The sequence below is a fragment of the Medicago truncatula genome, chromosome 5 (assembly GCF_003473485.1).
Source record: "Medicago truncatula cultivar Jemalong A17 chromosome 5, MtrunA17r5.0-ANR, whole genome shotgun sequence".
Classification (NCBI taxonomy): Eukaryota; Viridiplantae; Streptophyta; class Magnoliopsida; order Fabales; family Fabaceae; genus Medicago; species Medicago truncatula.
Genome location: NC_053046.1, coordinates 10,227,951 through 10,249,179, shown reverse-complemented (window position 1 = coordinate 10,249,179; position 21,229 = coordinate 10,227,951). Strand labels below are relative to the sequence as shown.

General features: G+C 33.8%; 4 protein-coding genes, 1 long non-coding RNA gene and 4 other non-coding genes across 16 annotated transcripts; 6 read left to right on the top strand and 3 right to left on the bottom strand.

Annotated features, from left to right (window-relative positions):
• Window positions 1-3,734: 3,734 nt before the first annotated feature.
• LOC11415559 (pentatricopeptide repeat-containing protein At1g31790) lies at window positions 3,735-5,358 on the bottom strand. The gene has a single exon (XM_003612409.4). The coding sequence runs from the start codon at window positions 5,241-5,243 to the stop codon at window positions 3,987-3,989; it is 1,257 nt and encodes a 418-aa protein (XP_003612457.1). The 5' UTR covers window positions 5,244-5,358; the 3' UTR covers window positions 3,735-3,986.
• Window positions 5,359-6,484: 1,126 nt separating this feature from the next.
• LOC11416549 (bifunctional peptidase and (3S)-lysyl hydroxylase JMJD7) lies at window positions 6,485-9,881 on the bottom strand. The gene is made up of 4 exons (XM_003612408.4): window positions 8,982-9,881; window positions 8,507-8,682; window positions 7,070-7,140; window positions 6,485-6,991 (listed from the first exon to the last, which is right to left on the bottom strand). Exons 1-4 carry the CDS (start codon window positions 9,645-9,647, stop codon window positions 6,849-6,851), a joined length of 1,056 nt encoding a protein of 351 aa, XP_003612456.1. The 5' UTR covers window positions 9,648-9,881; the 3' UTR covers window positions 6,485-6,848.
• Window positions 9,882-10,436: 555 nt separating this feature from the next.
• Window positions 10,437-11,510, top strand: LOC120580618 (probable LRR receptor-like serine/threonine-protein kinase At3g47570). Its single transcript, XM_039834632.1, has one exon. It carries the CDS (start codon window positions 10,437-10,439, stop codon window positions 11,508-11,510), a length of 1,074 nt encoding a protein of 357 aa, XP_039690566.1.
• A 153-nt stretch (window positions 11,511-11,663) lies between these two features.
• On the top strand, window positions 11,664-12,694 carry LOC11410960 (probable LRR receptor-like serine/threonine-protein kinase At3g47570). Its single transcript, XM_039834631.1, has 2 exons — window positions 11,664-12,287; window positions 12,461-12,694. The coding sequence occupies exons 1-2, from the start codon at window positions 11,664-11,666 to the stop codon at window positions 12,692-12,694; spliced, it is 858 nt and encodes a 285-aa protein (XP_039690565.1).
• Window positions 12,695-12,929: 235 nt separating this feature from the next.
• LOC112422346 (U5 spliceosomal RNA) lies at window positions 12,930-13,050 on the top strand. The gene has a single exon (XR_003012708.1). It is a non-coding gene; the product is annotated as a U5 spliceosomal RNA (small nuclear RNA).
• Window positions 13,051-13,952: 902 nt separating this feature from the next.
• Window positions 13,953-19,783, top strand: LOC11409928 (uncharacterized). Of its 8 annotated transcripts, none has more exons than XR_005646439.1 (8): window positions 13,953-14,175; window positions 14,318-14,517; window positions 14,675-14,745; window positions 15,412-15,710; window positions 15,856-15,894; window positions 16,015-17,692; window positions 17,791-17,881; window positions 18,244-18,775. It is a non-coding gene; the product is annotated as an uncharacterized lncRNA (long non-coding RNA). The 8 variants fall into 8 exon arrangements; XR_005646437.1 differs by lacking the exon at window positions 13,953-14,175 and having other exon boundaries at window positions 14,182-14,517; window positions 16,015-17,355; window positions 17,508-17,692; XR_005646434.1 differs by lacking the exon at window positions 13,953-14,175 and having other exon boundaries at window positions 14,183-14,517; window positions 15,412-15,514; window positions 15,592-15,710.
• LOC112422308 (small nucleolar RNA U3) lies at window positions 14,308-14,522 on the bottom strand. Its single transcript, XR_003012676.1, has one exon. It is a non-coding gene; the product is annotated as a small nucleolar RNA U3 (small nucleolar RNA).
• LOC112422343 (U5 spliceosomal RNA) lies at window positions 16,530-16,646 on the top strand. The gene has a single exon (XR_003012705.1). It is a non-coding gene; the product is annotated as a U5 spliceosomal RNA (small nuclear RNA).
• Window positions 19,081-19,197, top strand: LOC112422340 (U5 spliceosomal RNA). Its single transcript, XR_003012702.1, has one exon. It is a non-coding gene; the product is annotated as a U5 spliceosomal RNA (small nuclear RNA).
• Window positions 19,784-21,229: the final 1,446 nt, after the last annotated feature.

Sequence of the window (21,229 nt, the reverse complement as noted above, 5' to 3'; positions counted from 1 at the left end):
ATCCTTATATCTCATTACCACCGTCGACTTTCTCACATACAGATCTCACCACCACCACTGTCATTGATCAAACAACCACCAACCACTGATCTGATCACCATGGATGGCCGGAAAAGAAAGGGGTAGAGAGAGAGTACGGCGGCGGCGACGAGGCGGAGGGGGAGGAATGGATGGAGAACATAGATAGTTGGAGAGAGAAAGGGTTGAGTTTCTTTTGTTTTGTACAAAGTGAGAAAGAGAGGAGCGGGAACGGGAGAGATGAGGATTTGAGGAGAGAGAGTAAATTTTTTTTTTTAATTAAAATGCCACATGTGTAGTGGTATCAAAGGGTGTACAAAACAAGTGTGTCTACCAATCATTTTCCAATTCGATTAAATATGTAAAAAGTTTAAAACCACACTGTTTAAAAACAAATTGAGAATTGAGAAAACAATTTGTATAAGGGTTCACCTTAAAATAAAACAGAAATGTTAACTAGTGTCCTAATTAAAGACATTAAATAGTAACTTTTTAAAAAAGTTTGTGTAACCAGTGCATCGGAAATTGAAAACTTTTAAATTTTGAAAGAATAATTACTTTATTAGCATGCTTAAAGAGTACCTAGGGACACTCGTTAACAAGACCTAAATAAAAATTAGCATAGAAACTTAACTTAAGATTTATTTTAAGAGTTCTAATCTACTAGAAGTAAAAATGTACTCCCTCCGGTCTTATTTATTAGAAACATTTGACTTTTTTGATTCATTGTATAAATGATGTATCTCGTCTATATATATTCTAGACAAGATACATCAATTGTTCAATAAATCTAAAAAGTTAATTTTTTTTTTCTTATAAATAGAACCGGATGGAGTAAGTTTGATGCAATCATAGTGGGTTGGGATTTGGATGTCAGTGTCCACAATACCCTCTCTTGTATTTTGTTTATGAGTTATGACCCTTATGTGGCAATACATCCCTTGACACCGATACAAAAATCTGACATGTGATTATGTGGATTCCACACAAGCACGATAACATTTTCATTTGTTTATATTATACATTTATATTTTTTGTTTTTTGTGGTGGCCAGGGATCGAACCCCGGACCTTGCATATTTCATGCATTGTCCTTACGAACTGAGTTAAGCTCACGAGGACATTATAAAAAATACATTTCTAAATTTTGAAATTAAGGAAAAACCCAAACCTAGTCGACTCAAGTTTTATGGTTAAAGTTAAAGCCATTTCATGGATTAAAAAAAAATACAATAAAGCAGTAATAACAACATATTTTTTTACAAAGAACATTCAACGATGTTAAAATAATTTTTTTTACAACTCAACTCGAATTCTACTTAAAAAAATAAAGTTAAATCTATTTTTCATTACTATAAGTATATTTACTTTCGCTTTTGATTACCACAAAAGATTATATCTACTTTCAACTTGTGTCAATCCACTTATTTTTCAGAGGAATAAGGTCGTGGTAATTTAAAGTTTGACTGCAAGATAAATATAATTTGATCAATCATTATTCCATCTAATAATCGAATTCGGTATGAATGAATATAATATAACTAATAGATCAACATATGTTTACTAAAAAATTCAGCAATACTATTTTAGTATAACATATAAAACCTTACACACAGGACGAACATTTTAAAAGTAAATGATCGAAAGTTTTTACATAAATAAACATCTAACACCTTTTTATTTATAAGAAACCAATATTGTTTAGGTATAATGTATGAGCTTTTTATCTTGTATTATTCTTATTATCAACAATAAAATATGAAGCATTTTTTATCGAATGATTTTTTTTTCATATTTTTTCAGGCTTAAAACAATTGTTTTAACGATATTACTTTTGGGTCAGTCATGGGGAACGTAGGTCAAATACCACCCTTTTCACATGCATTTGTGAAGGAGAGATATTTTGGGTGACAGAGAGTAGTGACATCCTATCACTGCCACCACGATGAAAGAATTATTGTGTAGTGACATGTAAGCTCCAGATGTCAATACTCACGTTTTAGTTATGCAACAAGTAGGTAGCGATTCACTTCAGATTCGTAGGGTCTTTTCACTAAACATTAGGAAAAACCATTAAATAAAATAAAAGTAGGTGATAATAAATAATTTTCAAAAATTTAATTATGTAAAATTAACTATATATCCACATATATTTGGTTTTTCTTTTGTGTTTTTCTGAGTTTATCGTCTGAGTGCGACGTTCATTTGTCTATTGTCTTGGTGCAACGTTCTGATTTTCTATTTTCTTAGTGTTTATTTTGTTTAAATTGATAGAGCAACTTTGATTCGTTACAAATTCAACCGGTGGACTCAACCAATGGCTTGGATATCATCGTTATAGATTTAGATGCATGAGTATTTTGAACACTTTGAATTTGTCACCTTTATATATATTTTGTTAATTCATGCTATTAATTTGAGTGTTAGGAGCTTGTTCGTAAATTCAAAGATATTGTGTTTAAGATGGTTGGTTTTGTCATTTAAAATTAGTTAGCGATGTGTAGCAACTTTTTAATGTATTGTATTCCATTCATGTGCAACTTTATGTGAAGAAAAAAAGAAGTGAAAATTAAAATTTGAAGGCAAAATTAATTACACTCAAGAACATTCAAACATATTCCTTCAAAAAAAATAAAACATTAAAACATATATTTACACCTCTAGAATCAACTGATGCAAAGTGTAGCAAAAAGATAAACTAATATTGTCTTATATGTTCAATTTTCATAGCATTAGATCTAACTTCTAAGAAACCATTTTTTGTCAAACTTGGTTGAATTTGGAAGTATCCAACTTCATTTCAATTTTCTTGGTGTAATCTCCTCACCAGTTAAAACCGACAGTTGACCATTACCTATTGACGACCTTGCTCCTAGATCTATGAAATCCTTCGCATTGAACATGCTCCTCCACGAGTAGCTCGGCTGATACCCTATTGTAGACTCCATGAAATTGGATCTAGGAAAGTATCTACTCTTAAAGACCTTTGCAATTATAGAATTGGTATTTGTAATGAGTCTCCAACATTGTTTACCGAGTAAGGCTTTGTTGAATTCGCCAAAACCTTTGAAACCGATGCCCCCTTTGCTCTTCATAGTTCCAAGACGGTCCCAACTAACTAAGTCAATGGACTTTCCTTTTTTACCGAGTAGCTCTCATTGTTTTTGCACTTATGCAAAAATGGTATATAATATAACTAGGCCCCACTCAAACATTCATCTGGACTAAATAATGCAACAAGGAAGCAAATCTAATTAAAGCAATCTGATAAAAATAGCTACAAACTGATTAAAGTTTCTCTAATCTGATTACAGCCAAGCAAGTCTGATTAAATCTTCAATTCTGATTAAATCTTGTTCTAGGTGAATTACAAACACCTAGAAAAAGTAATCTAAAGTATTAAAAGTTCAGTACATAAAAAATCATTGAACAATATGGAAAAAAAATTCCAAATCAAAATCAGTACATTACATTTGTTTAGCAGTTCATATCCCAAAAAACAACCTTCGTCTAGTAACCTAGTTCTGTACATTCAAAAGTAAAGTTAACCTCAATCTATAAATAAATCAAAGTCATGGCAGTGAAAGCAAAACAAGTAGAAGTATAGATATTTTCTCTTCTCTTTTGTTTTGATTTAAACTTTGCCCCTGAAATTATATTCTTTTGTAGTAAAATTTCAACTCCATTATACTTTTACTTGGAAGATAAAACATACTGTTTTTGAATTAATATCCTTTACCATCAATGATTTTATCATGCCATCAACATTTTTTTTTTCCTAAAATCAGATTCACATTCATCTGCACGTTTACTCTATATAATGGAATTTAAACTAGAGTTCTTCATAATACTTTTATATGCAATTAAAGACTATCACAAGTTTGAAACTGCAAAGTTATGTGTAAATTTCAGTATATTTTAAAAGCTTCCATTCAGCATCTTTAACATGTGTATGTACAACCTACTTAGTTAGTTCATGCTTGAAAAGTTAGAACTGCCACAAGCAATTCTTAGTTTTTCAAGCAGTGGTTCATGTGGCTGCACTCCAGCCGCCTTCATCTGATACACAAACTTAACAGCTTCAATATACAAACCATTTTGTATGTAACCCATAAGCATCGCATTCAAACTATCGACATTTCTTTCATTTCGTGTCATTTCAAATACCAGTTCTGCATCTCTTAGTAATCCACTTCTTCCATACATGGCTATCAAACTACACTGCACGTAACTATCCGAGTCCAATCCAAGTTTAATTGCATCCGCATGAACCTGTTCACCGCAGCTTCCACGATTCTGCATCCTTCCACAAGCCTTGAGAACACTAGAAAACGTAAAACTGTCCTTCTTTACCCCTACCCTTCCCATCTTCTTGAAATCACCAAGAGCCTCAGAGAAATGCCTTTCCCTGCAACTGCTGACAATTTTCGCAGTCCAAGTCAATGTGTTATGCCGCGACACTCGATTAAAAACCATGTTTGCATCTTCCAAACACTTGAACCTCCCGTAAAATCTAATCAAAGAGCTACTAATAAGCACATGGTCGCAAGCACCCAACTTCAATAAACATCCATGAACTTGCATTCCTAGAGGTACATTCATAGTACAAGCACAAGCCTTGAGAAGACAAGACCAAATCCACGGAGGAAAAGAAAACCCCATCACATCCAATTGACATAACATACTAACAAAAACATCTATAGCATTCTCATACTCACCATTTTCATAATAAGAAACAAACAAGGTAGCCCAAGAATGAAAATCCCTCACAGACATTACATCAAACACTCGGCGTGCATTCTCCAATAAACCGCATGAAACAAACATAATCAGAATCCGATTGAGCAATGTCAATGGCAGTTCGATGCCTCTAGTTATGATTTGTGTATGCAACTCAATAGCAGTTTCTGGGTCGGTGGAAAGAGTACATTCTTTGACCAATGAGGTGTAAATATCAATGGTTATGGGAAAGTGAAGAGCATCCATTAAGGGTAAGATGTGTGAAGTTGTATCACATTTTCTTCTTCGCTTGCTCTTCTTTGGAGGAGTAATAGGTTGTGAAGAAGGGTGAATGAGAGAGAGGTTTTTGGGTTTGGGGTTACGACGGAGGGGTAAACGAAGAAGGTGAGGTTGGTGGTTGGAAGGAGGAGAGGTTGTTGAAGTGGTGTCTGCGTTGCGGCGGCGGGTGGGTGGTGCCGGCGGTGGTGGAGCAACGATAGCTTCCATTTTGAATTCAACAGGATAGAGACAGACAACCTACGACAAATCGCATAAAATGTTTTCCAGTCATCATGGTTTTTTCCTTTTCTGGAAACTGCTACCTTTGTCTGCGAGTTTATTAGATAAGTCACTTTCGAAACAAACTCAAAAATCTATCTGAAACTTTCGAAAATTAAAGCATCTATCTAAAACAAACATGAAACTTAAAATTTATCTGAAACAAACTCGAAATTTAAGTTTTCATATTCATTTTCTTTTCAATTTAATTTTTTATGAATTTTAAACGTAAATACATTTTTTATTTTCTATTTTTCTTACTCAGAATTTCAATCTTAAATTTCTAAAGTCAAATTTGATGCCTAGCACTTCTAAAATGTTTTACTTTTTTCTTTAACCTATACATTTTAGATTGATTTTTATGATATCTATGAGATGTTTATGCAACAATTGTTTCGACATTTTTGTTCAATGAGAATCCATGTAACACAATGCATCGAATTTGATTGTTTTATGATACAAATTAATGAATGTCTTTACGACGTAAAAATTAATTATTTTATATGAAAATCAATTAAGATGTTGTCACATCAACTCGATTTTCAAATGAATATCTCATTTGTTATATCATTAAAATTCAATCTCAAAATGTATGGATGGAAAAATTCAATCTCTATTTTAAAATTTCTATTAGAAGATAATGTAAGAAGGGTTAGTTCATATCGTTTAGTTTTTTAACTTAATTCCTTTGATCATAAAAAAAAAAAATGAGAGACCAATATTGCAGAGTTTTTTTTTTTTTTTTGACAAAATATTGCAGAGTTAAATATTAGTATAAAAATGTAAAATAGAGAGATTTTGCCCTTTAATTTGTAGATTTTACATGATGAGTTATAATCTTCTATCATTCAAAACTCACCTCATCTAAGTTTCTCACGTGTTTCTTCATTTTTTAATTATAAGAGATCATATTTATTCATCTGGTGTGAAAATTACACATGAGACGATCCAATCTCAATATAGAGACTAAAAATTTACTTACATAAATTTTATATCTGTTTGATTTTATGTACATAAATCACCAAAAAAATTCGCCCATTTCATGCTCCTTTATGATACAGGTAACCCAACATTTCCCTAAACTCCACCATGAGTGGTAGTAGTATTGATTAGAAAAGACGAGACCAAATTATGCCAAACTGAAGACTGAATAGATAGTGCTTATTAATACTAATGGATAAAATTATGAGTTTGCACAAACAATGTAGACTAATAGTATGGAAAAATTCAAAGTGAAAAACAATTAGAAAAACCCAACTGAGAAAAATGTTTGTTTTGGGACAGTAGCCTCCAACCGTACTTTTACAACATTCCCACCAAAGGAGACAAATGGTAAAGGGGTGAATTCATATCACATCATCATCATCGTCATATACAAATGAAAGACAGAACAAAATTGTGTATACATTGGGCACAAGTCAAGTTAGCAGCAAGCAAGTAATGCTTCCCCGCATTGTTTCCATTGTGTTTGCTCACGTGGCCTTGTCTGTTTTGGTCTTCAGCATTCGATCGAAGGACCACATTGCCGAATATCACCGACTGAGAAATGATAATTCATCTAGTCTCATCGTCATCAGGACCAAAATCTATCTCCTCACACAATTTCTCAGGCATCATTGGACTCGTAGGAGATCGGTAATCAATAGATTGTAAAAAGTTGAAATAAGCATACTTAATGTCAAATTGCATATCATACCCTGCATAAAATAAAATTTGTGTTAAATTTTCTTATTAACATTGGATATTGACCAGAAAAGAGGAGGATTGATCCTTACAATAATTTACTGCAATAGTTAATTCTCCATCATCCCCACTTTGTCTAACATGATGAAACCACATGCTTGGCCTGCATTAATCCCATCCTCTCATTACCAGCATTACTATATACATATAATATAATTATATATATACAGAAAGGACATGCAACAATAAGATTAGAGATAACTGAATTCTTGTTTAATTAAATGAGGTTGCCAAATATTCTCATTTATGTTGACAAGCAACTGATATATTCAGCATGTAACTTAAACCATGTGCAATGTGGATGTTCAGTTGTTCGATCATTCCTTATTTTTCTTCTGCTATTTTTATAACAGGGTTGGGGGACGACGGCAGAATCACTTGATTTGGAATATAATTACACATATCACCAATTTCATGCATTCACTCTTTATGTTGTATGGAAAAAATGTTGGACAACAATCATCGGTAAATGCTGTATGACTATCTAGGCGGTGATGTTATCTATGCCATAGGTGTATGCAGCACTAAAAACAGAAGGATTGCTTACTACTGCTATGTAGTACTGAAACCAGTTAACAGGTATAGCTTATCAGCTAACAGAACTCACTCACTTTGGCAAGTTGAAGTAAATGATTGATTTGTCATCTGTAAATTAAACACGGCTAAGTCTATAACCCTTCTGTTTGATTCTTGTCTCAACAATCATATGGTTGACAGAAATCAGAAATTTCCATTGATTTCATGCATTCACTCACTAGTATATGTGGAGGTTTAAGTATGGTAAAGATTTTCAAGTGTCATTAATTTCAATAAGCTAATTAAAACTGCTGAAATTAATGGTTGCACCATCAACTTCAATAGTTTTGTTAGAGAAAATGGAATAACTCAAAAAATGCAATGCATGATGAGGGAACCTTCACACGGATTTATGAAATTTTAAGTTTTAACAGCGTAGTAACATTATATTGATATCCCCAAATTTAGATGGAGATGTAATTCAGATATTGGTCAACTTCAGAATCCAAAGCCAGGTTATGTACGTATGAGGTATCACATATCAGCATCTCTAATTGAACATAATCAATATATCTACCCATCTTAATTTATATCTTCCCTAAATGAAGCATGACAGAATTTTACAGCTCTATTCTCCGCCATTTTTGTGGTCTTCGTAACTAGTAATTTATGAAAGAAAGACCTTATGTATCATGGGCATGATATGACATATTGGAAAGCCAAGTTTCTTAATCATGAATATTATGGTATCACACTATGGTATGAATTTGCAATAGCATAAAAACTGGGGGAATGCGCCATGCAATGCTGCAGCATTTTCTTCTTACATGTAAATAAAATATAAATGGTACGCTATGAAATCAGCTAAATTAAATATATTGCGAATATCATTCAACAGAAGAAAGATGAAGAAAAACAGATACATGATGCAATGCAAAAGAAGAGAATCATACAAGTAAAGAATCTCCCCAGCCTTGACAGTACACTCAAACGGTGGAGGGCCATTGAAGTATAAAGGAAACTTTGAAATCTCGTCCTCCAAGTTCTCCGGAGAAGGAAAAGGGTTCACACTACACCAAGGCACATACCTAGTTGGCTTGTCAAGTTCCAAATCAAACTCTCCAGTTTCCTACAAAAAAATCCACAACACCCCAAATGATTTCATCTCGAAAAGTTAAAACTTTTAACATTAAAACAGAAACCCCATCATTAAAAATAACTAAACAACACACCCCCATCAAGGCCCTGTTTGGATAAACAACTAAGTTAAGTGCTTAAGGCATATGTATAAGCTATTTTTATAAAAGATAGAATAAGGTCAAACTATTTTGTTATAAGTTGATAAGCTATTCTGGAGAGCTTATTTAGCTGAAAACTTAATAAATCCAATTAGCCCATGAAATGAACAAGAAAAGTAATGAATCATACCATGTAATATTTATAAGTAGCAGCAGGGTAATTCCGAATATAAAAGCGATGAACATCAGTAGGAGGAAACAAAAGAAAGTGTTTTTGACCAGTAACAACAGCATAAAGATTCTCATAATGATCCTTATGAAACCAAGTAGATGAATGTTTGTTTCCAATCCAAAGATTAACAGCTTCAGGCTCTAAACCAAATGCTTCAGTAGCCCAAGCAATATGTTGATCACAATCTTTAACAATGGAATCATACTCTGAACGAAAACAATCGTTCTGTTGCTGCGCGTAGGCGACACATTGGGAAGGGTTAGAGGAGTTGATGAGACGGAGGGCTTCGGGGAAAGGGAGGTTTTGGACATGGGCAGAGGCGAAGCAGAGGGAGGAGGGGGAAGAGGGGAGAGGGGTTAAAGAGTCGGCGGAGCCGGTGGGGGTGAGATGGAGGGAGACGGTGGTGGAAGAGAGGGATTGAGTGAGGTAAGAAGGGTGGGACCAGAGAGAGAGGGAGGGCCAATGGGAGATGGAGTTGGAGATGATGCAAGGTTTGTTTGGAGTGATGAAGTTTCTATGGAATTGGAGTGGTGTTGGTGCTGATTCTAAACGTTCTATGCTTCTTTTGCTTCCTAGACTTAATTCTCGTACTTCTCTCCATAGTTCTTCTATCTTCTCATTCATTCTCACAGATACTATGTTATTTCATCTGGTTCAGTTGTGATCGATCACCACCATATAAAAAATCACTTCCACCAAACTGCAAGTCCCACATCAACCAATTCATAAACTAAACTATGCTGCTTACTTATAAAATGAAAAGACCTCAGCTTACGTATAATTATTATTTGGTATGGATTTGTTTGGTTTTGCTATTATTGTGGTGACAAAACTTGTTCAGATTAGTTTCGTTTCGTTTTGGAGTTGTTAAATCAATACAAAATTAATACTATTTAAAGGCAACGATACAATGATAACTGATAATAAGTTTTGTAACAAGAACAATTGGCACAAACGATCTATTGATATTTCAATAAAAAGAATAAAAGTGGCCGGCTATTTTTTTATATGAACAATAAATGTCGAAATTGTTAAGTCAGACATTATGGTGAGCATTCGAACTTCGACTATTTCATTTGTGTATGTGAGTTTTTAATAGCGTTGTCGTCGTTTCTTTTATTTACCAAACAAAAAAATCATCAACAAAAAGTCCATATAATCACATTAAATTGTGAATTTGTGATTCACTTTGGCTCCAATGCTAGCTCTTACCACTAGAATTTGAACGCATATGCTTCTTCTCTGTTCCACATAATTTTTCCACACAAACAAAATATATAGCATAAACCTTTCTCCTAAACCGAATGAAGCCTTTTTCTTTCCTGTCACCTATACTTTTGTTTGTATCCCTTCCTTCTTGTTTTTACAATATCTCATCACTTATTGAGCTCACACTAACAATGAATAACTTTTATGGCTCTCTTCCACCCAACATGTTTCATGCCCTCCCCAATCTCCAATTTTGTGCGACCAATCCCCACTTCCATAACAAATGCATCATCTCCCATTACAATATTTGATCTCGGTCAAAACTATTTTGTTGGACAAGTTCCAACTCTAGGATGGCTAAATGATCTACTATTGCTAAGTTTGGAATACAACTATTTAGGTGACAATTCAACAAAGGATTTGGAGTTTTTAAAATCTTTGACAAATTGTACTAAGTTGCAAGTGCTTTCTATAAACAATAACAATTTTGGAGGCAACTTGCCAAATTTCATAGGCAATTTATCCACTGAACTTATTGAGCTATATGTTGGGTATAATCAGATATCAGGAAAAATTCCTGCAGAATTAGGCAATTTAATTGGCTTAACTCTATTGGGAATGGAACAAAACCACTTTGAAGGAATTATCCCAGCTGCTTTTGAAAAGTTCCAAAAGATGCAAGATTTAACATTGAATAGAAACAAGTTGTTAGGAGATATACCACACTTTATAGGCAATTTCAGCCAATTGTATTGGCTGGATTTACATCATAATATGTTTGAAGGAAGTATTCCTCCAAGCATAGGAAACTGCCAACATCTACAATATCTAAATCTAGCTCAAAATAAGCTTAGAGGAATCATACCCTTAGAGATTTTTAATCTTTTTTCCTTATCAATTTTATTGGAGTTGTCACATAATTTTTTGAGCGGTAGCTTGCCAAGAGAAGTTGGCATGCTAAAAAATATTGGTAAGCTAGATGTTTCTGAAAATAATCTGTTTGGTGATATTCCTATCATTGGTGAATGCGTAAGCTTGGAATACCTTCATTTGCAAGGGAACTCCTTCAATGGAACAATACCATCCTCTTTGGCTTCGCTCAAAGGTCTTTTATATTTAGACCTTTCCAGAAATCAATTTTATGGATCAATTCCAAATGTCATACAGAATATCTCTGGTTTAAAACACTTGAATGTTTCTTTTAACATGTTGGAAGGGGAGGTACCAACAAACGGTGTCTTTGGAAATGTAACATGTAACAATGATTGGAAACAATAAGCTTTGTGGAGGTATTTCAGAGTTGCATCTGGCATCATGCCCTATCAACGGTAGGAAACATGCAACAAACTATAATTCCAGGTTGATATCAGTGAGATAGTTAGTGTGGTTTCTTTTCTTATCATACTTTCATTTATTATAATTATCACTTGGATGAAAAAAAGAAACCAAAATCCATCTTTTGATTCACCAACAATCGATCAACTAGCTAAAGTTTCATACCAAGACTTACATCAAGGAACTGATGGGTTCTCGGATAAAAACTTGATTGGATCAGGAAGTTTTGGTTGTGTGTATAGCGGGAATCTTGTGTCAGAAGTTAATGTTGTTGCTGTGAAGGTCCTAAACCTCCAAAAGAATGGAGCTAGCAAGAGTTTTATTGTTGAATGTAATGCACTCAAAAACATTAGACACCGAAACTCAGTTAAGGTTTTAACATGTTGTTCTAGTACAAACTACAAAGGTCAAGAATTTAAAGCTCTAGTTTTTTATTACATGAAAAATGGAAGCTTAGAACAATGGTTGCATCCTGAGATTTTAAATTCAGAGCATCCAAAAACATTGGACCTTGGTCATAGGTTAAACATCATTATCGATGTTGCTTCGGCATTACATTATCTGCATCAAGAATGTGAGCAATTGATTATTCATTGTGATCTAAAGCCAAGCAATGTTCTTCTGAATGATGACATGGTTGCTCATGTGAGTGATTTTGGCATAGCAACATTTGTCTCAACCATTGGTGGTACCTCTCAACCGTTGGCTACACTCCTCCAGGTATGTTCTAAATGCTTAAATCTTCCATTGTTTCTTTGAATTCTCCTATGTTTTGGTGAATACTTAATATATTACCATTGACATAGTATTAATAGCTTTTGTTACATATTTTAGAGTATGGAATGGGTGTTGAAGTGTCTAATGTGGTGACATCTTAAACTTTTGTGAATTAGGTTCTCAGAATGCCTGTTATTTATCTGCTTATCCTGAACCCATCCTTCACCATTCTATCATCACCATCTTTGTCTCCTAATGATTTTTCCAGTGAAATGTTGAAGATGTTGAGTCTGAAAGATATTAAAGGAATGGTGGCTAAGGGAATATGCATCACAAGGTCCAGGAGTTTCATACAGCCAGATGTATCAAATTGCTCTGTGGTGTATCCTCTTAGATGTAAGACAAATTAAATTAATGCATTTTGTTAAGCAGGGGTATATTAAACATGAGAAAGGCATATGAATATGTTTAATGCTCTAGCTTTCAGATATTGAAGAAAACTAAAATGATTTTAAACACATGAAATTGAAGAGAAAAGATTAAACCTTTCAAATAAATGTGTGGATGAGTAAATAGGTGAAACATGTGAGAACATGTGGGTGTCTGATAAAGTCCCACATCGACCAATTCAGAAACTAAACTATGGAGCTGTGTGTTGATCACATAGTAAACTATTCTTTTGCCTTTTACTAAAGAATACCTTGTGAGTGTTACAATTAGCGGTAGGGCTCTGCAATTTTAGTTCAATATTTTCCTATTCCTATTTTTATGTGGTAACTATGTTTCTGATATGCTACTTGTGCAAGGGAGTTCTTTACCACTTGTATAATATGTTTAAGCTGATTAATTAGTCTTGAGATGATTGCATAACTTCATAGACCTATGTTGACTTGATTTATTGATAATAATGATTAGTTATATGATAATCAGTAACATTCTGGAGATAGTGGTTTCTGCAATACAATGTTACTCTTGGCACTAGTCATTTCGCATGTTAACAATGGACATGACAAAATAGGGTATTCTGCTGTCGAAATATATGGTGGGATAATAAAATGTTGAGGACAAGAAAACTCACCTGAGGAGAATTTCTACTCAAAATATTGAAAGAAAGAAAAGATGATGATGCTCTACAAGTCTACAACTAAAGATTTATGTGTTATTTAGTCTTTTACTTCTAAATAATATAAAAAATAAGTGCCAAGGATTTGATTCATCTAAAGTAAAAAAAAAAAAAAAAAAAAAAATTAGAGTATAATGGTATATATATTTTGTGACTTAAAGACTAGATGCACTTTTTTACTTACATAAAAGATCAATTTAAAACTAAAAAAACTAAAAGGCTAATCTGGTAAAAATGTTAAAATTAAATGATCCCAAGATATAAATTTATTTGAGTAGTAATATCTCTTATTTCTATTTGATCAAATCCTTATTGTCTCCCAAAGAAAACTCTCTAAAACAATAGTTATAGGTAATCGAAATAATAGATATATTATTCACCTTTTGTTTTCTTTTAAATTAAATATTGACATTTTACAAATCTAAGTTAGAAAAGTGGATGTCCATTATGTTCAAGTAAACCAGCAACTTACTACAATGACCCGAAACGTGTCCCAATGTTAAAGTCCATTGTTACCCTTGGAACATAGTTACCTAGCATATCCACAGACTTAATTAAAGCACTTTACCAAACCCAAAAATGGAAGAGGAAAAAAAAACACTTTCAAGTAAACATTTGGTTTTCCCAGTGAAACAACGGCAAGTCCATGAATCTCTTTGTTAAGCTTCTGAAGAAGGAAACGGAGCCAGCTAGTGTTATCATTGGGAAAGGGAATGGACCATAGAACACAAACAACAAGAACCTCCCATGTCCACTTTGTGAACCAAGGTAAAAACATTATCATTCCCTTCTCAAAAAATCATATTTATTTTTTATGGTGTGTTTTCTTGTAAAATAAAAAAGTGCAATGTAGAACTTGGGGGTTTGTCGCAAAAAACATGATTAAAAAAGGTGGTTTTGAATCTGTCAGACAACCATGTGACCATCCCGGTTAGTTGAACTAGGCCAAGAACGATCATCTACAGCTGAAGATGATGCACACATCATCCTGGCCGTTAATCACGCTCTGATCACACGGTCACAACTCATCTACCAGACATATGTTCCTATCTCCTTAGAAATCAAGGACACAGTAGTACAATCCTATAGAACAGATCCTGTTCAAGTAAGGTCGTGCTTGAATTTGCTCAGTTTCAGCTATATAAACAATTGAGTTTTTCTGTTATTAAGCTATGTGGGACTAACTTCATGCCTTTTGTTGCAACTCTCCCTTTGGGGTTTAGACATAAAATGCTTTTAAATCTTGCAATCTTTCAAGATTATGTAGATAAACAAAAGCAGCTCTGGTGGGGATACCGCTTCAAGTAGCTGGGGCCCATTTTCAGCTTTTCATGATTGGTAAGATTTTAAAGCTGAGATTTTAAATGTGTTTGAATCGACGATGAACTAGGCAAAATCACCGCAAGCCATTGTGATTTTGGCAAAAGCTACACTTTGTAGCATCAACAACATCACGGTGCCACAGTTATTTTGTCGAATTCACTGTGGTTCAAGTTATCGTATGAAGGTTTTCATTAAAAGTTACATGCTTTTCAAAATATTGCTTTTCACCTTAGAAGAGTTCTGTTTAGAATAAAAGTTACACTTTCACCATCCATCAATAATAGTGACAATAGTGAATTACATAACTCTAATAATAGTCTCCGTGAAAATTTGTTACAATAGATAAAAGATAAACCATACCACAAAATGCAAATCTGCATTTACAAGTCATTTTGAAGCAGCATTCATACTTTGTGTATGCTCAATGTTAGAAATAAAGTATTTGCCAAGTGCAACAATATGAATTATACGATGAAGTGTACTATGTTCTTTAAAAAAGTTAAATTGATCACCTTCTTATGCAATGAAGAGTACTATCTCGTTTTATATTTCATTGGTATTTTTGAATGAATTATGTTAAACCTAATAACTGTTTATAGTGCATGCATAACCGGTTGACCAGTGTCAGTACACTATGATAAACTCTCATTGTCTTCAACAAAATTCTTTTGTACTCTATAGCCATGGTAGATTTTGATCAAGAAAATGTCGAGCTTTGGAAAGACTTAGTTAAAACAAAAGACCGAATATATCGTTTAGCTCAATACAGCTCAGCGGTTGGAAGGTGAGTTCTTATTCAACACTGTTTCGTGTATTTGCCAGGATTTTTAATCAAGTGATCTGATTAATATTTTTAAAAAGATACTTATCTTTGTCCTTTTCGGGTTGCGAGTGCACTGGGTGACCGGGGGCTTTGCTTTATCCTATCTATGGTGAAGGAGAACTAACACAAGCCTTTTGTCGCCGTGCTTCTGTCAAAGGTTGCATTTATTTAAGTTTTAAAGGGATTTAGGCGGCCGTTTCTTAAAATTTCTAAATATCTAAATTTCATTCTCTTTAAATATTGCAAATTGTTGTTTTGTTAAACTTATATGTTTATTTACATCTTAAAATTTTCTGAATCAGGTTCGTCGAATGCCTGTTATTTCTCTGCTTATGGATAAGGTACATAAATCATTCTTAGATATGTTTATACTAATATAATATTTTTGAGAAGAGATGAGGTTGAATATCCCCCAAGTGCAAAGCAATTTCATCTTTGTCATTTTTAAACGAATGTTGCAGGTGACTGAGTTGCGTAAAGGTGTTAGATCAGCTTATGATCCATCCTTTGTAATTCCATCAACACAATCTTTGTTTAAAGGAGTAACTAGGAGTTTTGTAGTTATTAATACAGTAAGTATTTTATGATAGGGATCAAATTTTCTCACTCTTACCTCTCAACTTTTTTATCACCTGCATTGTCAACCACCAAGGAGAGAAAGAAGCCTCTGTACCTTGGTCTCTTTCTTTTGGAAGAAAAGCTTCAATGAATGATTAATATTCTAGCTTTGAGATGTTGAAGAAAACTAGATGATTTTAAACACATGAAATTGGAGAGAAAGGATTAATCCTTTTGAATAAATGTGTGGATGAGTGAATAGGGGAAAGATGTGACAACTGGTTCTTCATTCTCAAGGGGAGAAAGGGAAGTAGTCAAGTTAATTTGTGTCTGATAATGTCCCACATCTACCAATGCATAAACTAAACTATGCTGATCACATATAAAATGAAATGACCTCTACCTCCAATAGGTACGGAGCCGTGTGATGATCACATAGCGAACTATTCTTTCGCCTTTTACTAAAGAATACTGTGTGAGTGTCACAATTAGCGGCATACGCTAGTTTTTGGAAGAGTCCTCCTCACCGAAGGCTCTGCAATTTTAGTACAATATTTTCTTATTCTTGTTTTTTTGTGGTTACTATGTTATTGGTATGCTACTTGTTTAAGGGAGTTCTTTACCACTTGTATTAATTCATTGTTGGTAATACTTCCCTAATTTTTTTCTAGAGGAGTGACTCTAGACAAAACAACATAGAGTAGGAATTAATTTAATCATCATCCCCTCAAAGTGACACCTATTCATTGCCAATAGGGGTGGGAATAGGTAAGACCGTCCAATAGGGGTCTACAGCCTAGGCTGAGTTTTTTCTTAAATAGATAAGTCTAAGATTTTATTAAGTAACATTCTGGAGATGGTGGTTTCTGCAATACCATTTTACTCTTAACACTAGTAATTTTGCATGTTAACAATGGCCAGGACAAAAGAGGGTATTCTGCTGTCGAAATTTGTGGCTTCTACCTTGATATTTTATCTCTGAAATTTTTCCTGTTTCCTTTGTCATTTTAGAAATGAGAAAATAAGAGTGAGATTTCTTTTATGCTGTGGTTTGAAAATCATAATCAAATCACCAAATTAATGTGATTTGACACAAATGGGATAGTATACTAGACTCTTTTGGAAACCTTTGATATTTTTTTTGCAATAATTTGTGAATTGAGATATTTGGCAGTGGCTCAGTTTGTATACTTGGTATGCTTAAGCATTCTGGCGGGGCGTTGTATATATTTTTCTTTGAAAAGGTTAAATCGATCACCTTATTATGCAATGAAAATACCATTTGTTTCATCTTTCATTGGAATTTGGTTTTTTTGAATAAAGTATGTTATGCCTTACACTTCATGTGCATGCATTGTTTCATCTTTGATCGGTATTTATGTCTAATTGTTTATAGTGTATGCATAGCTTGTTGACCTGCGTCAGTACACTAAGGTAAAGCCTCTTTGTCTTCAACAAGATTCTTTTGTATACTATAGCCATGGTTGATTTTGATCAAGAAAATGATGAGGTTTGGAAAGACTTACTTAAAACAAAAGAAGGAATAGATCGTTTAGCTCAATGCAGCTCATCTGTTAGAAGGTGAGCTCTTATTCACGTGTTACATTTGCCTCGACTTTTTATTCAAGGGATCTCGATTGATGTTTTTCAAAAGATACTTATCTATGTTCTTATTCTAGTGCACCAAAGACTTTACTTTGTCCTATTTATGGTGAAGGAAAACTACGACAAGCTTTTTGTCGTCGTGCTGCTATCAAAGGTTGCATTTATGTAAGTTTTATAGGATTTATGAGTCTCTTCTGTTTCAGGAAATCAAGAGTGTAGTTATAGTCAAAGTGATGATGAAATTTAATTGTTGGTAGATTGGGATACCTCAATTAGTGAAGCCATTATCTTTGTGCTGATTGTTTGTTGTCATAATATCAATATATCTTTTAAGTTAAGAACTTAAGATGAAACTAATTCGTCCCTGATCTTTTCATATCAATGTTTGTTCTTTTTTCATATTTTACTGGCCATCTAAATGAAATCATTAACTATTTCCTTGCTTACATATTTTAAAAAAGTAATACTTATGGTTGTGTTTTGTTAAACATATGTGCTTATACACATCTTAAACTTTTGTGAATCAGGTTCTCAGAATGCTTGTTATTTATCTGCTTATCCTGAACCCATTCTTCACGATTCCACCATCGCCGACCGATGCCGTCTTTGTCTCCTAAAGATATATCCAGTGAAAGGCTGCAGATGTTGAGTCAGAGAGATATTAAAGGAATGGTGGCTAAGGGAATATGCATCACCAGGTCCAGGAGTTTCATACAACTAGATGTATCAAAATTGCTCTGTGGTGTATCCTCCTCTTAGATGTAAGACAGATTTAATCTCGGCATTTTGTTAAGCAAGGGTATATTAAACATTAGAAAGGCATCGACAAATGTTAATTTTTTTTTAACGGAATGAAATGAAATGTCAATGGTGTTAACCTTTTGGAACATAAAGGACGAACTTAAGGGGAAAAAAGATAGGATTAATCTGAAGTCTTATTGCACACTAAACATTGTAGCCCCTTACTGTAATTTCATGTCTTGTTAATACTGTAAGTATTTTATTAAGGATATATAGGGATCAAATGATCCCACTCTAATCTCTCAACTTTTTTTATCACCTGCATTCTTAACCACCAAGGGGAGAAAGAAGCCTCTGTATCTTAGTCTCTTTCTTTTAGAAGAAAAGCTTCAATGAATGTTTAATGTTCTAGCTTTGAGATGTTGAAGAAAACTAAAATGATTTTAAACACATGAAATTGAAGAGAAAAGATTAAACATTTCAAATAAATGTGTGAAGGAGTGAACAGGGGAAACATATGACTACAGGTGAGTGTCTAATAAAGTCCCACATCGCCCAATTCATAAACTAAACTATGCAGCTTGCATATAAAAAGATAGGACCTATCCTTGTTAAAATCACGGAGCCGTGTGATGAACACATAGCGAACTATTCTTTCGCCTTTTACTAAAGAATACCGTGTGAGCGTCACAATGAGTGGCATACGTTAGTTTTTGGAAGAGTTCTCTTTATGGAGGGCTCTGCAATTTTAGTTCAATGATTTTCTATTCCAATCTTGCTCTTTGTATGCAGTTTTTTAATTGCCACTATTAGGGGTAGTGCATGTTGAGTGCTCTTTTTATTGTCAAAATGTGTATAAATTATTATTATAAATTTCAGATTTATAATAAGAAACTTTAAACAGGTAGGAGATTGTACTTGTAGGTGCAATGGCTGGATCGACCCTCGCAGACTTCTATGTTTTTTTCGACAAACTAAAGTACCACAAACCAAATCATCTAGTACGGAACAAAAGAATGAAGGAAAATCTACACTGTACACAATCACAACTATATGTTGCTAACAGAATTTACTGAATAACATAGTAAACTAAGCACTGCCACACATGTTTCATTCAATCTCTTAACAACGGCGCTTTTTCAAGCCATGAATTAGACAAATAAGTGTGGATTGAATACTTACAATGTCGTGGTGAGCCCTGCGTCTTGTGGTGTGGACTACTCCACCTATGCTTGAAGCTCGATTATTCTTATTTTGGGTCGAGAGCTTCTTTTTCCTTGCCCTTGTAAGTTGCAATTATATCAATGAGACGTTTTGCACATCTTTGATGAAATATACTTTTGATTTCGTCATGGTTAAAATGAAACCTTCGTCAGCAAGACATCAAAATAATTATTCATTATACAAACATATTCACCTAAACATACAAACATATTAAGACACTAATGTATCTACAGTTTAAATACCTATTAGTGTAAACCAAATAAACAAAGGGAAAATGTTAATTATTAAGACATTATTATGTATACACAATTTAAATACTTATTGGTGTACCATGTTCCTCTACAAGTAAGAAGGCACGTGAACTGGGATTGGCCGGTGTTGGTTGCATGGGTGAGGTGGGGAGGAGTATGGTGCTTGTGCTGGTTTGAAGGAATGAATGATTGTTGTTGACATTGGGATAGAGAGAGAATGATGAAGAGATTATTAATGTGATGAACTAAGATGTGGAGATGAGGTATCTTATGTGAAAGCAAAGAGAAAATGACAGAAGAGAAGGTAGTCCCCCATAGATTTACTTTATGGCATTGTGGCTGTTTTTTGTGCCTTTCCCAAATAAGCATTTACTAAAATTGACATGCACGTATAAGCAATTACCTAACCATTTATTCTCCAAAATACTATGCATCATTAATTTGGACCCAAATACTAACAAACAATGTTCAACACCCAACAACATTATGATCATTCAATACCAAAACACACCATGCCAAACCCAACTAATGATAACATATCAGTAATCAAAATAGAAGCATTAGATAATTGTCCCAAGTTTTTAAATATCGATAAAGTCCCATTTTATAAACAGATCATCACCTTTTTCAAAACTAAAGCTCTGTCCCTAACTATACATATCTAAGCATGCAATTTTCTCAATTGAATTCATTCATATCTTGTAGTACCCAAACCAATGCAAGGAGATATAATAATGCACAACAAAATACTTACATATGTTCTCTAAGCACGACGATCAACTCAATCACTCAGCTTCTCCTAGCGGTGCCGGTGACCAATAAAAGTTTATTAAAATGGGCAACCCGTCCAATAAAGGCGGTATTTGTTAGCGATAACAAGACCCGTACATTCCCATGCCCTGGAAAGTCGGCCTATCAACTAAACCAAACCATTTGTTTGTTCATCCCAAATACTGTTATACGTATATTTATTCATTTGGATCGCTCGATCTTTCTTCTAAATTTGCATCCAATCACTGGTTTTCCTATTGGAGTTGAATCTATCTTAATTGTTGTAGTGACATTTGTTTGTGACCATTTCGACCGCAATTGTGTTGGCAGCATCATTGTCACTTCTCCATTTTTATTTTAGTTGTGGAACATCTGCAAACCACTATGAAGTCGAAGAAGGAAAAGAGTGTGAATTTCTTCACCTCCCATTATCATGGTTGTCGAAGAAAACAATATAAGAAATAAAAAAAAAATCATTCTCAGCTTGTACACTATGCAAGATAGATCTATGTAGAATAGTGGGAGA